The sequence below is a fragment of the Teleopsis dalmanni genome, chromosome 2, assembly GCF_002237135.1.
Source record: "Teleopsis dalmanni isolate 2A chromosome 2, ASM223713v2, whole genome shotgun sequence".
Classification (NCBI taxonomy): domain Eukaryota; kingdom Metazoa; phylum Arthropoda; class Insecta; order Diptera; family Diopsidae; genus Teleopsis; species Teleopsis dalmanni.
In genome coordinates this window covers 98,069,364-98,083,080 of record NC_051847.1, presented here as the reverse complement: position 1 = coordinate 98,083,080, position 13,717 = coordinate 98,069,364, and the positions used below count along the sequence as shown (strand labels likewise).

The 13,717-nt window shown below is 28.9% G+C and overlaps 3 protein-coding genes across 4 annotated transcripts; 2 read left to right on the top strand and 1 right to left on the bottom strand.

The window, feature by feature from the left end:
* Positions 1–2: 2 nt before the first annotated feature.
* Positions 3–1,229, top strand: LOC119686321. Its single transcript, XM_038100879.1, has 4 exons — positions 3–397; positions 461–554; positions 622–703; positions 752–1,229. Exons 1-4 carry the CDS (start codon positions 364–366, stop codon positions 1,103–1,105), a joined length of 564 nt encoding a protein of 187 aa, XP_037956807.1. The 5' UTR covers positions 3–363; the 3' UTR covers positions 1,106–1,229.
* Positions 1,230–2,348: 1,119 nt separating this feature from the next.
* Positions 2,349–3,165, bottom strand: LOC119686325 (leptin receptor gene-related protein). The gene is made up of 3 exons (XM_038100883.1): positions 3,056–3,165; positions 2,632–2,887; positions 2,349–2,576 (listed from the first exon to the last, which is right to left on the bottom strand). The coding sequence occupies exons 2-3, from the start codon at positions 2,866–2,868 to the stop codon at positions 2,451–2,453; spliced, it is 363 nt and encodes a 120-aa protein (XP_037956811.1). The 5' UTR covers positions 2,869–2,887; positions 3,056–3,165; the 3' UTR covers positions 2,349–2,450.
* A 3,198-nt stretch (positions 3,166–6,363) lies between these two features.
* LOC119686315 (protein cab-1-like) lies at positions 6,364–9,778 on the top strand. Of its 2 annotated transcripts, none has more exons than XM_038100870.1 (4): positions 6,364–6,953; positions 7,868–8,906; positions 8,980–9,250; positions 9,306–9,778. In XM_038100870.1, exons 1-4 carry the CDS (start codon positions 6,866–6,868, stop codon positions 9,480–9,482), a joined length of 1,575 nt encoding a protein of 524 aa, XP_037956798.1. In that variant the 5' UTR covers positions 6,364–6,865; the 3' UTR covers positions 9,483–9,778. The 2 variants fall into 2 exon arrangements, with proteins under 2 accessions (XP_037956798.1, XP_037956799.1); XM_038100871.1 differs by having other exon boundaries at positions 6,866–6,953; positions 7,868–8,900.
* The last annotated feature ends 3,939 nt before the right edge of the window (positions 9,779–13,717 follow it).

The window sequence follows — 13,717 nt, the reverse complement described above, 5'->3', positions numbered from 1 at the left end:
TCTCTCTAATTAATCATTTTTTTCCGTGATCTTCGCTCGTCCGATGGTAAATTATGAGAAGTCTGCTGACTTCTTTATATACAAATAGACATGTGTGCAGACTTAACAAATAAATGAAAAGTTTTAATTTTAATGCATGCATGTTTGCTATCCGAAATTTGGTATGCATACTTGAAAGTACATAGTTCGATTTTGTAGCACGTATACTTGGTCTACATACATGTAGCATTGTCTATATCATGCTTAAGGTCCTGAATGTAAAAATTTATTGTATCAAACTGGCATCATTAACTTAATTGAATTCATTTTGACATTTCGAACTGATAAGCATACACCATTATTTTATGTTCCGCGGATTTTAAAATGTCTTTAAAAAGGAAAAGTTATAACGAAAGGTGTAAGTTTGTTTTAAATGCAATACGTATCATAAATAAATAGAATGGGTTGTATTTATCCGCAGGGAGCCACGAGTTGGTAGAGAAGTTTATAGACTCCAGAATAATCCTGAACGAAGTGTTTGTCCAGAAAAAGTGTAACGTACGGAAATGTTGGGAGTAATTACTTATTATATATGTGCTAAAGTGGTAAATAAATATTTATGAATGCATTTTTATCTTTTAGATTAGTTGGAGCCCAATGCGGCTCAAATGAACATTGGTTCAGCCTTAAAAAGCGATGGGAAAATTTATTGCATAAATATAAAGTATGATGTTTTTTTTTACCTAACAATGTGATAATATCTTTTTTTTAGCGTTTAAAAAATACTCCTGCAGGCAGTGGCAGTGAAGGCGCTGATAATGCAAGAATGTGGCCATTCTATAACAGAATGCACAGTTTTTGTACTCAAAACATTAATATCAAGCCGGCATTGGTAATCAACAGCGAAGAGACCATCCCAGAATCAATTGATGCAAAGCCATTAAAGACAGCATCTTCCAATTCTCAGACTCCCCGGCATTCCACTCTTCCACTACATCAAAGCAACCAAGCTATAGTGCAATCATCTTTACGCACCGATAGAGCACTGAGAAAGGCATCACGAGTTCTTACTAAGTTTTTGGAAATACATTTTAATATTGAAGTGGACACTTCGGAGTCTGATTAAAGAAATAAATAGTTGTAATCAATAATAAGGAATTCATGAATTTATGTAGCTATTATTATAGTCGACAGTGTTACTGTGTCTCTTTTTTTTTATTACTATATTTGGTCATTTTATTCATATTATATTTCAACGTAAGAATAAAACAAAAAATTTAAATAACCTCTATAGTATGTGTATTTAATTTCGAATTTTTTCGAAGTTAGGATTTCTACCAATATTAATCCATTCATCTTAAACTTATAATATAGACATGGACTTACAGCAATTTTAATATAGAGTTTAATTTTATGCGAAATAAATTCTTTTTGTAAAGTTTATCAATCTTTTACATCAATACTTTTCTTGCCTTAGCTGAACTGGGCGTCGTGCTGGCTTAAAAAGTCATCAGAATGTAGGTTAAATGAGAGTATAGGTAACCGATACTCGTTTGTAAGGAAACACTTTATAACAAAGAAAGAATATATTAATTTAATTGATGTACAAATAAATATTCAAAACTATTTGAACTTTTACTATTTGTGAAATATTAAAGGTAAACGAATAAAATTATCCTATTATATTAAAGTAGTACTAGTAGCCTAGCTTAGTAGTACTACTGCCTAGCACGCTATTATAGTAAACAAGAAGACTAGAATATATTATAGTAAACTATAATAGTGTGCGCTATTGATTTCCAAAATGGAATCTGTATGTTTACTTAAAGCTATTTCAAAGATATTAGATTTATAGACTTTTGAAATAAAAAATTTGTTCCATATTATTTAAAATATTATTGTATAGACCGAAGACAAATGAACATATTCAATCTCTAAGCTACATAATCCGTAGACTTCATTAAAATAAATAGTTATATTTTATTGTAAGCTTCAAAAATTTTATAAAAGTAATAAAATATTATATACATATTCTTTTATGCATTGTAATGAGTATTAGAAGATATTTAAAACCCTTATTTAACTGCATTTTTGATTAAATAAGCTTATATTATTCGTTTTATCTGAATCCGGTTGTGCTACATCGATAATACTTGTCGCCAGTTCATAATAAAATTTCAGTAACATTTAACATTACTCGACATTATTCTTAAAAAATGTTTAAAATTACTAATCTATATCAAAATTTTAAAAATACTGACTGAATTTATATCACATACTTTGCTAAAGGTTATATGTGAATTTAAATATATGTACATTCGTCAGTGTAAATATTAAAAAAATTATAATAAATACGTTTTATAATCACATTCATATATATAAGTATATCCAATATTTATTGATCAATAATTTTTTATAAATACTTAAAAATTATCCTAAATTCTACGAGCCATTTAGTTTGGACTTGCCAATTAAAACATGCCGCCGTATGGAGCACCGATACTATCCATGCCATCACCCTTCATAGCATAGCCAAACATTGTCAAGTAATTTATTAAGTTCCCAAGTATAGTTAGATTGCAAGCTAACCAAGTAATCTGTGAAACAAAGCCTTGTACATATGTAAATAAAAAATTTAATACAAAAACAAACCACATGACTGTGAGCTAGTACGATAGGAAGTGCAAACGCACTTAGAACCATACCAGCTGTCAAGAAAAGTGCAAATTCCACTTTAGGATTTGTTTCACCACCCAATATCCCTTGCTTCATGGCAAGCACAGGAAGGACAGAGAGTACGTAGAAAAGCAATACAAAAAATGGATAAAAGATTTTTGGATTCGGTACAGCACAAGCGAGTATTAAACAAGTCATTCCCAAAACACACATAAATGCAGAGATAAGGAGACTGAAATGAAAACAAAATCAGTATAAATAATTTTCTTTGTTTACAACTGATTCTTTTTCGTATTACTTACGCTGTTTATAGTTGATTTTGGTGAACATATATAGTACGTACATAAAGAGAATACAATTAAATTATTTGCATAAATTATGAAATATAAATTCTAACTACCTTTAGAACCAGCCATTATAAATTAATTGTTACCTAAATCCTTTTTTTAAATAGAAAACTTAATCACTCAATTCACTGCTGATTCGCAACAGAACGATGTCATATTAGATTTTGTAAGAAAGGGAGCAGTATAGAAAACAATTAAATAAACGAATAAGATAGAGGTATTTGATAAGATTTGTAAACGACTTATTATAAGGGCAAACATGTTTTACAGCTTGGTCCAATAAAGATGAATTATTTTTATTATTTTTATTATTTTCTATTTTAATTTAAAATTTTAAGATATATGAAAATATTGCCAATAGCTAGCATTTTCTTTGAATTCAAATTTATATGCATCTGTTCATGTCAATCATGTCGTTAGGAAATCATTTATTTGTCTCAGATATTTGAATTTATCTGCTAAGTATACCCCAGTTATCATGCGTGGCTTATTAATCACATAACTAATAATACCTATAATTACTTATGCCGCGTTCGTGTACTCTAAACTTGACTGCGAGTCCCTTGCTAAGTTGAGAATTGTAGTAAATATATAAAAAATAAAATAAATCTGCAAAAATATTTGAATTATTAATCCTAAACTTTTGTTTATTATATGCTTTTGAACTTAATTAAAATTCTATAGTAAATAAATAAAAATGAACAGATTTTAATAGAATCATCGTACGACAGTGAAAGTAACTTTTCTACTCCCTTTTTAAATACTAGTTCAAGGGTATTAAGCTCACGGGATAAAAATATTGGAAGTTTTATAATCCAAATTTGCATAATAATTATTAATTTTAAAAATAAAAATAAAGAGCTTCTTTTAGCCAAAGTCTACTTCTTATTTGTTGTTTTGCTTATATTGCACCGTAAAATATGTTCAAATCGCATTGCCAAAGATATTTTGCAAAAAATACGTTCAACTTTTATGTTGTATTCCAGATTGAACCAGAACGTAAATCAGTTCATTTGCTGGTCCACCCCGTTGTTGTTTTGCATGTGATTTGACCGGATCACTGTTTTCTGAAGCGTAGCTATAGCCAAACACATAAGGCATTAAATTATTTACTAATATATCTTAAATCAATAATATATAAAACGCATTGTACTTTACAGGAAATATTTGCATTGTTTTTTTAAGATATTAAAAGTTGTAACGAACCTTTTTCGCGAAGAGGCTTAGCGAAGATGTGCTACGATATGTGAAGTTTGTAGTCACGAAGGGAAACCAATGCATTTGTGATTGAAACGTAAATTTCTATTCACCTATAGAGTTTAGTAGAAGTAGAGATGTAAGTTTATACTTCTTTCGCAATCAGCACTTAGTGAAACGATATTGATACAAGCTTGTTGCTTTGCTGACTGCTTTTTTTTAAAATAGGTGGAAAGCATTAACCGCCAGTGTGTGAGCCTTGAACTCACTAAAACTACCTTTTAGGAATGATTGTAGAAGATTGCAGCCACGTTCAGCGGCTGCAATCCTATTCCAGTATTGAAGGACAGAGAGGAGAATAGAGGGACTTAATATTTAGCAAGCTAAATAATTATAAGCCGTAGATAGACGTATTCAGTAAGGGGCGATGGGATTATGAATGAAGGGGCCTCGATGTAATCTGTCTCGTCTTTTATACCTGAGAAGTGTAATTTAGTATAGCTGAACGGTGTTGTTTACAATTTTTTGCCTAAATCAATTTTGTTAAATATCACGTTATTATTAATTTGAGTAACAATAGCTATGTTTTAGGAAATACTGATCCGTTCAATTTACATGAAAAACAATAACAATCACTTAAACTGATTATAATTATAAGATGCTCAATATTTTCATGCTAATGCATTTCATCTCCTGAGCTTAATACACTTGAAGCAGTGTTTAAAAAGGGAGTAGAAGACAATGTGAGTGTTGTTCAATGATTTTATTTACTACAGAATTTAAGTAAACTTTTAAATAATAAATAATGAATTATGTATTATTGTTGCTGGTATAGCTACGCTTTCTTTATAGTTACAAAGAAGCGATAATTATACTTAGTCTGATGATGAGATAAATAATAATCCAGTCAAGGACAAAGAGGGGTTTTGAAGAAACCTCGAGTTAATAAGAGTAAAAGTGCTCATCCACTACTCAACTTTCCTCAAATAATAATAATAAACTTTTATAGAATTTTCGAATAGCAAAGAAAGAAAGAAAGGACAAACACAAGAACAATCTAGTCCACTAGGTATTAAGCCTATCTATTCTCATCTCTCTCCCCTGATTACTGGAATGAAGTTTCCAAACTGCTGTGGAAATCTTCTCAATTCATTTCAAAGAAGTTGTTTTAGTGGATTCAAGTCATACACTGTGGCTTTCGATGATTTCCACCTACTGAAAAATAAAAAAAAAATGTTCTAATTCTAATTGATGTGCTCTTAAACAATAAGATGTTATGTTGCTGAAGTTTTTAATTTTATCGAAGATTTTAAGTGTTTAAATCCTGTGGATTGTTTAACTGCATATACATTCTACAAGTGTTTGTTGGTTAAAAGAATGAAATACATATATGGTTTTTAACAAGTTTATGAAATTTATGTATTGGTGGTGCTCAGTACAATTAATGTACAGCTATGGAAGCATGATTTTTAATTTTGAATATAATTATGAGCATAGAGTTAAGTTTTTAGAAGCTTATTGTTTGGTCAATACTTCTGAAACTGATCAAATATATATGTAAATAATTTATGTCTCCAAGAATGTGTTGCAAATTACATAAAAAAGTTAAAGTATTCTTTTTATTTAGGTGTAACGAATTTACTAAAAATTTTAGGACATCCATCGGAAGTATCGCATTAATATATGTTTCACTGTACTTAACATATATTATAATTGAGTGCTCTATATATAAGACAATATTTTCAGCCCTTTATGTGAAATATGAAGAAAATTTTTTAGAACTTATGAAAAAGTTCAATGAAGTTCTTGCAAAATGAATGCGCATGGCATTTGAATTTGAACGTACTTCATTGATGAAATTTGGCCTATCCCATAGAAAAATTAGTTCAATACTACATTTCAGAACGAAAGTTATGTTAAGGAAGCAGATGGAGTATTATAAAAAGCCTGCTGCAGCCACCTGCTGGCTGCCGCTTACCAGTGCCAGTGCTGACATGAATACCAAATTGCAAAAATTTCGAAGCTTTCGTAATTCTAACGCATGCGTCTTAATGGACTATTTAAGTTAATGTCAGTTACCCTCGTTCTTGGCTGTAACAGTGCGGGGGTGGACTTTACCTTTCACATTTTGCGTCACAAACCAAACTAAGCTAACATTTACTTGATACGACAAAAATAGTTTGACAAGAGACGTTGAAGACCTAAAACCTATTCTTTCCGAACAAGTGTACACAGTTTGAACTGAAATAACGAAAAAACTGGATTAATTGAGCAAATATTATTTTAAATAATAAATCCTAAATTGAATAAATTAGTGTTTTTTTTGAAATGAATATATGAAATTTTGGGATTGATTAAGTACTGAAAATTGTTCGTAAAAACTATACATATGAGATAAATAAAATCGATACGAATACGCCACAGTGAACAGTTTTCAGGAATCATATACATATACATATGTATATATATATACATACTCACCGCAACACATACTCAAGTATACATTGAAAATGGCCGGCCATATGGAACTGTTGAAATTTATTTAAATAAAACAAAGGCATAATAATTGAACGAATTATCAAACAGAATTGAATTGTTAATACAAATTATTAAGCTTACATATAAATAAGCAAGTACAAGTATAAACACATAATAGCGTTCGCAATATGTATCGCGTTGGTTTCGTTACATTAACACTAGTTGGAATGGTGTTGCTCAACATAATGGCGCTGTGTGAAATGTCGGTATACCCAGGTAGGCTAAAAATAGAATTTGCAGTTTACTGCGCTTTATTTTTTCACCAGTTTAGGAATTGTATGTATGTATGTATGTATGTATGTTTGTGTGTGCGTGTATGCCAGTAAATATTTTTACTGTATTACATATAATGCAAACAAAATTTTGTGGATTTACAGATAGTTCAAGCAACTTAGCCTTAACACCCATAATAGCAATAAGTAACATTTTTCAAGAATTCTCCAACTTCATTCAGTTTTTCCACATTTTCTCCTCATCTATGCATACCTACCTACATTGAATTTTTTTTCGTTTTGCTATCTAGTTTAGGACTTTTCTTCTTTACTCGTACTTCGTAAAAGTTTTCTGAGTGGGTGGAAAATTTTGGGTCGAATAAATTATAGTGTAATTAAGATTCAAGTAAAAATAGATAAATTTTCAACAAACTTCACTATAAAAATAGATTACATTTTTTTTATATATAGAAAAAGAAGAAAACTAACACATATTATTTTTTTATTATACATACATTGCCATATGTTTACGATTAACTATAATAATATGACTTTCAGGTTTAAATTGAAATTAGTTATAATATGGAGAATGTTCAGTAGAATGTTTCATTAGGTTTAGTTCCTATCACCTATATGTACAAATATATATATAAGTTCTCAAACGCAATTAGTTTTCTTAACCTTTGTTAAAAACTTATTAAGCTAATGATATACCTATGTAGCTTACTAATGATATACATATGTACTTATTTTATAAGCACATTGACACAATTCAAGTTAATACTTAAATGTTTAATTTTTCATATACGATAACTTATAAAGTTTAGTTATTTTAAAATTTTAACGTAGGATAAAGTATAATAAAATAGGTTAAAATCGCTTTAAATTATATTGAATAATTTGCGTATTTATTTCAAGGTCTACGTCGAAAACCTTTGCACCAATCGTTGCAACAATCGTTCGATGTACCCTCTGACTTTCTTGCCCAATTAATGGAGGAGAATGCACGACGTCGATTACAACAACAATTTATACAACAGCTCGAATTGATAAATATGAAAATGAATAGTCAACGGCAGCGACAAGAACAATGGGAGAGATACCGCCAATTGCAGTTACAACAGCAACTTCGACAACAACAAATGTTGCAAATGGAGGATTCAAATGAAAATGAAAATGAAAATGAAAGTGAGACATATGGTAACGATAATCTCATAACAGATGATGATGAAAATAACAATAATCAATATGACCAAATGGATAAATCAAATTCAGAATTTAGTTTCAAATATTCGCCTTCAAGTTACAATAATTTTAAAAATGTTAATATATTCAGAGAACGACCACCATTTGCAGTTGGTCCTACCGACCCACGTTTTTATGAAGCCGATACTAGTTTCGATGAAAATGATCAGATTGTAGATAATCGCGATGATACTAAATCAGATGAGCTAGATTCACGTGCGTTAGAAGACTATGAGGAATATGTTCCAGCAGACACAAAACAAGTTAATGAAAAAACTGATGTCAGTAGTAAAGTTGATACTACTGTTTCTGATAAAACTGACTCAGTGAAATTAGCACCTGCGCCTGTTGAAACAACAAAAGTTCTGGATAGTTCGGCGTCGTCTTCAACTACATTTCATCGTATAAAACCACAAACAGCTGCTGCTGCTGCTGTTGCTGGCATTACGGTTGGTTCAATGAAACCTGCTATTCCACAAAATTTCACCCATACAAAAAATGTTCTACTGAGCAAAATTCAAAAGGATGGAAAATCAATTTCTTCACTCAATACTAATAATGAGATTGCAAACCAGGAACAAGACCAAATGGTCTTACGTCAACATTTGGGAGTAGATGCTGACATGGGTAGCATGTATTTGGTAGCGCTCATCGCTGGAGTTAGTGCAGCCCTTACAGTTGGAATCGTTGCTCTTGGCATAACATGGTACACGTACGTTAAATTTTAATAGCTATTAACATTTTGTTAACTTTTAATTTTTTTCTTATTCACTTTAACCATAAAGGATGCATAATAAAACAAAGGCAGCTGCTGATGTAGAATATCCTGCGTACGGAGTAACAGGACCAAATAAAGATATATCACCATCTAGTGGTGACCGTAAATTAGCCCAAAGTGCACAAATGTATCATTATCAACACCAAAAACAACAAATTATTGCTATGGAAAATCGGCAGGCTGATGCAGGTAACTGTGGACTATCTGATGTAGAAAGTGATGATGATAATGACGAGGAGGGCGATTACACTGTATACGAATGCCCCGGATTAGCACCAGTAATATAATAGATGAAATTTTTTTAATTTTTAATTCATTTATAATTTTTCATAGACTGGCGGTGAGATGGAAGTGAAAAATCCATTATTTTTAGATGAGACGCCATTAACGCCATCTACAGCAGTACCACAACAACCACAGAAAAAAATTCCAGGACCAAATAAAACAAGCACAACTACCGCAACCTCAACAATTGGCGAAGAAAAGAAGTCCAAAAAAAGTAAGAAGTAAAAACACTAATTGGATTTGGCAACTGTTTTTAATTACAGAAAATAATATTCAATATGTTTTCCTAAGATATTTTAAATGATTTAGTGTAACTCAATCATTTACAATACTATAAGTGAACATTTTTAAATACTACAATTTACAAAAAATGACTGGAATATGATTCCTAATTCAATTTGCTTGTAATATGCTTATGTGTACTTCGAAAACTCTTCCTTAATCTTTAGTATCTTTACTATAACCGACAAAAAGAACACTAACATGTCTTTAAATGTAATCACGACTAGTAATATTAATAAAAATAATTTTTATATACCTTACTTACTCAAGTAACTAAAGAAATTATTTATAAAAATTATTTATATCTGAACGAATTTAAATTTGGTTTAAACTAAAATTGATTTTTTTTAAGTTATTAATAATTAATATTTTTTTGAAATATTATCATTATTATTAAAATAAAAAAACAAATAAAGTAGTAACTAAAAGCTGATGTGCTCGGAAAATTCAAATCAATAATTTTGAAATTTATGTGAACGTTAACAATATAATAACCTTTTTTCTAATAATGATTACAAAAATGGAATGATTGAGTATGTGAATATTTTTTAGTATATATAAAATGTTTGTCTATTTATTAGTATAAAATATATTTATCTAGAAACTATGCTACATATTTATGTAAACATAAAAATAAGTGAAATAAATACTATATATATATATAGGTATATTATATATATATAAAATTAAACAGTATATACAAATGCATTCAGAAAAGCATTCTAATGAACTACTGATTTTGGGCGTAACTTAAGAAAATTATATGAGTAAAAAATAACAATGCTAAAAGAGCTGGAGATAAATAAACTAACTTGTATTATCCGGTAGTAGAACTCTCATTAGGAGGAAAGAAACGCTTACAAATCATCTCTAAACAATACATTAAGGTTCGGTGCACACGACGATCCTAACTCGCTCAACACTGCAACTCTATCACCTTTGTTGCGAAAGCTGCAAGTACGAGTAACTGGACTCGCCGGTCACGGGGGTTAATGTGCTCTATACAGTATGATTAAATCTGTATCACAACCGCAAATAGTGTAGAGTTGCATTGCCGTACATTTTAAGAATGGTCGTGCATACTGAAATTAATAGTGATTGTTTTTTTTTAGAAATCTATGTCATAAAAAAATGTTATATAGATAAACATAATTGATGTGTGCGAATTTAAATTGCTAACAATTTTGAATTGCATTATAGAGTTTATTTTGTCAAATTCCTAAACTACCTATAACTTTTTAACTTTCTTACGCTTTGTGATCATATATATACATGTATATGTAAATTAAACTATTTCTCGGTGTCAATTTAAGGAAAACAATTATAAATTTTAATGGAATACCAACTAAATCAATGTAGCTTATTTTATATAAAATCATATTTAAATGTATATAATCAATTATCAATTATTTAGTTAAGTAAACATAACATTCAGTATAATTTACAACAGAGACACGTACTCATTGTTGCGTATTTATTTACAATCATTATTATTATTTATTTTTTATATATGTCTTATAAATAAAATTAAGTTTTTCTATAATATAAATATTTTATTATATTTATATTTTATATTTTATCTTTTTAACTTAAATTTTAAATTTTAATTATAGTTCTGTTTTGATGGAATTAAAATATTATTTACAATTTCAAGTAAAAAATTTAAAAACCATTTTATATTAATAAAATTGTGTATATCAAATAAAAATACTAAAAGTATGTAATAATATAGTTGTAAATAGCTTTAAATATATAATATAACAGCCAGGGGTGATCTATTTTCTGGTGTAACATATTAAACATCTTCAATTAAAAGAAAAACTATACTAATGACTGAAAGTATATAGAATACCTAACCTTAATGTATATCAATTAAAGATTAAGGAGTAAAATGCATTAACAGATTAAATTATTTTATTGAAAGTTGAATATCATAGATCAAAAGAAGATAAAACGGTAAAGACTTAAATGCAATTTATTTATATATATTAAAAATGAATGGCTCTTAATTTTATTATATTACTTTTATGTATATATATGTATGTATATATGTATTATTGTTATAATTATTTTTCTTCCCAATGTATATATAAACTAAAATTCAACATAGCTGGAAAATAGGTTTAAATATAATAGTTTAATAAACACGGTAAAAAAACAATAATAGAATCTTTTGAAACTAATTTATTTAAAATATACTTAAAACATGCCTTACATGGTTTCTTTGTACAAATATTTGAATGAAACTTTGTTTACGAACACCCTTAAAAATATTTAAAAATTTTACTTTATCCTACGTCAAAACAACTAATGCAGCTAAAATGTATATATTGTACGAGTATGTTAAGTTTTTTAAATATTTATGTAAGTTAATTGGGTAAAGTTTAATTTGATTTAAAAATATTAATATACATATATATAATAATAAACAACACTAATAACAATTATTTATTACATATACGATTATATGAAATTAATTGATTATATGCGCTACATTCAATATCAGAAAACCTAAAAACATTCGGGAATATAAAACTAAAATATTTACTAAAAACGAAATAACAGATTCAATTAAAATCGTATATACATTGGAATAGAGTGCAAATTACAGTAAATAATAATATAAGTAGAACATACTATATAAAAACTTCTAAATGCACATTATACAAATATATTAAATATAATAAAATAATCCTTAACCTACTAAACCGAGTTTATTATTATTATGTTGAGGCTAGTTGAGTCAGTGTATTTGAGTACTTTTACTCTATATTAATTCCCCTCTCTACGCCCTTACTGGATTATTGTTTATCACTTCATCAGCCTACGCAATAATTGATCTCAGATCTGCATACCTTCCCGAGGAGCCTGTAACCATTTTGAGATTCGATAACGCGGTGTTGGTAAGCCAGTTTCGTCAGTTGTCAGTTTTCGTAAATACTTTTTTCAATACAACGAAGCACAGTAGTTCAACAGTCAATTTAATTGATCAAAAGTCCTAAAATTTCAGGACGTATTGACAAATTCTTTTATAAATATTCTAATTGGTCCAAATACCAAAATATATGTAAAACTATTTGTTATTAAGGAGTCGACAATAGTGTAAAGTTGGGTATTTTTCTAATTTGAAAAAATAGAACATAGGTAAAAGTCAAGTACGGCTTTGTGTCAGTTGGTTAAGGTGTGCTGATTCCGAGTTTCAAGTTTGGCAGGTCACGAGTTCAATCCCTGGTACTTGCAGTCTCAAAAAAATTATTTACGAATAATTAAATACAAGAATTATTTTCAAGACCACTGATGATGGGTATTTGGCAATACTCGAAACAGCTGTATGGTCAGCCAAAAATTCAATTAATTAAACTAATATAAAATAAATTTTTGTTATTGTGGTTCGCTACTGTTGAAAAAACCTCTTTAAAAAATTGAATGTTTTTTAATTTTTAAGCAATTATACCAAACATCCTTAAAAACCATTGATTTAGACTTTTTAATTATTTTTTGTTAATGAATAACATTTCTTTAAAAAAAATTGTTTAAAAAAATATTTTATTGTTTCAACAATTATATTATTATCTTTAAAAGGTCAGGACAGGCTAATTAGAAGAATCTATCGTCCTATTGCTGAACTGTCTATTGTCTGGCTTATTAGATTCGTTAGAGCTTTGTAGAGATCAGAGTCTTGTAGAGCTAAATTAGAATTCTGTTCAAAAGGACAGATACAATAGTATGGTTTTAAAATTGAGTAAACATTTAAAATAAAATTAGAGGCAGGGGGAGGGCGCTCGCCTACCCCTCAAAATGTTATTATTGTTTTGAATAAACATTTAATATCGTTCACAAGAAAAGTTTAAAATTTGTCTTTTTTGTGAACAAAATCTAATTTTCAAGTTTTCAATGAACTAGGGGTGAAATATACTAGCTAACATAATACAAGCCAAAAAGAAAAAGAAAAAAGTACTAAAGTGGGGTGCCTTAGCACACTTTAAAATATATAATAATATCATATCAGTATAATTTCGGACCTGGGTACACCCATGCTTAGGGTCATGTTATGTAGAGTGTCATGATCTCGTCAAAACAAAAATTATTGTTGCTTTCAATGCAAATTAAAAAACTAAAAATGGGAGAAAAACATATGTCGGCTAAAATTTGGTCATGAGAACCGAGACTGTCTGTGG

What these genes read in the sequence shown, in the direction of transcription:
- LOC119686325 (XM_038100883.1), bottom strand. Translation starts at nt 2,868, where the DNA reads ATGTGTGTTTTGGGAATGACTTGTTTAATACTCGCTTGTGCTGTACCG. An exon ending in TACTAGCTCACAGTCATGTG is followed by an intron (nt 2,577 to 2,631) that starts GTTTGTTTTTGT and finishes TTTGTTTCACAG; the next exon opens with ATTACTTGGTTAGCTTGCAA.
- LOC119686321 (XM_038100879.1), top strand. Translation starts at nt 364, where the DNA reads ATGTCTTTAAAAAGGAAAAGTTATAACGAAAGGT. An exon ending in AACGTACGGAAATGTTGGGA is followed by an intron (nt 555 to 621) that starts GTAATTACTTAT and finishes TTTATCTTTTAG; the next exon opens with ATTAGTTGGAGCCCAATGCG. An exon ending in ATTTATTGCATAAATATAAA is followed by an intron (nt 704 to 751) that starts GTATGATGTTTT and finishes TCTTTTTTTTAG; the next exon opens with CGTTTAAAAAATACTCCTGC.
- LOC119686315 (XM_038100870.1), top strand. Translation starts at nt 6,866, where the DNA reads ATGTATCGCGTTGGTTTCGTTACATTAACACTAGTTGGAATGGTGTTG. An exon ending in CTTGGCATAACATGGTACAC is followed by an intron (nt 8,907 to 8,979) that starts GTACGTTAAATT and finishes TTAACCATAAAG; the next exon opens with GATGCATAATAAAACAAAGG. An exon ending in AATGCCCCGGATTAGCACCA is followed by an intron (nt 9,251 to 9,305) that starts GTAATATAATAG and finishes AATTTTTCATAG; the next exon opens with ACTGGCGGTGAGATGGAAGT.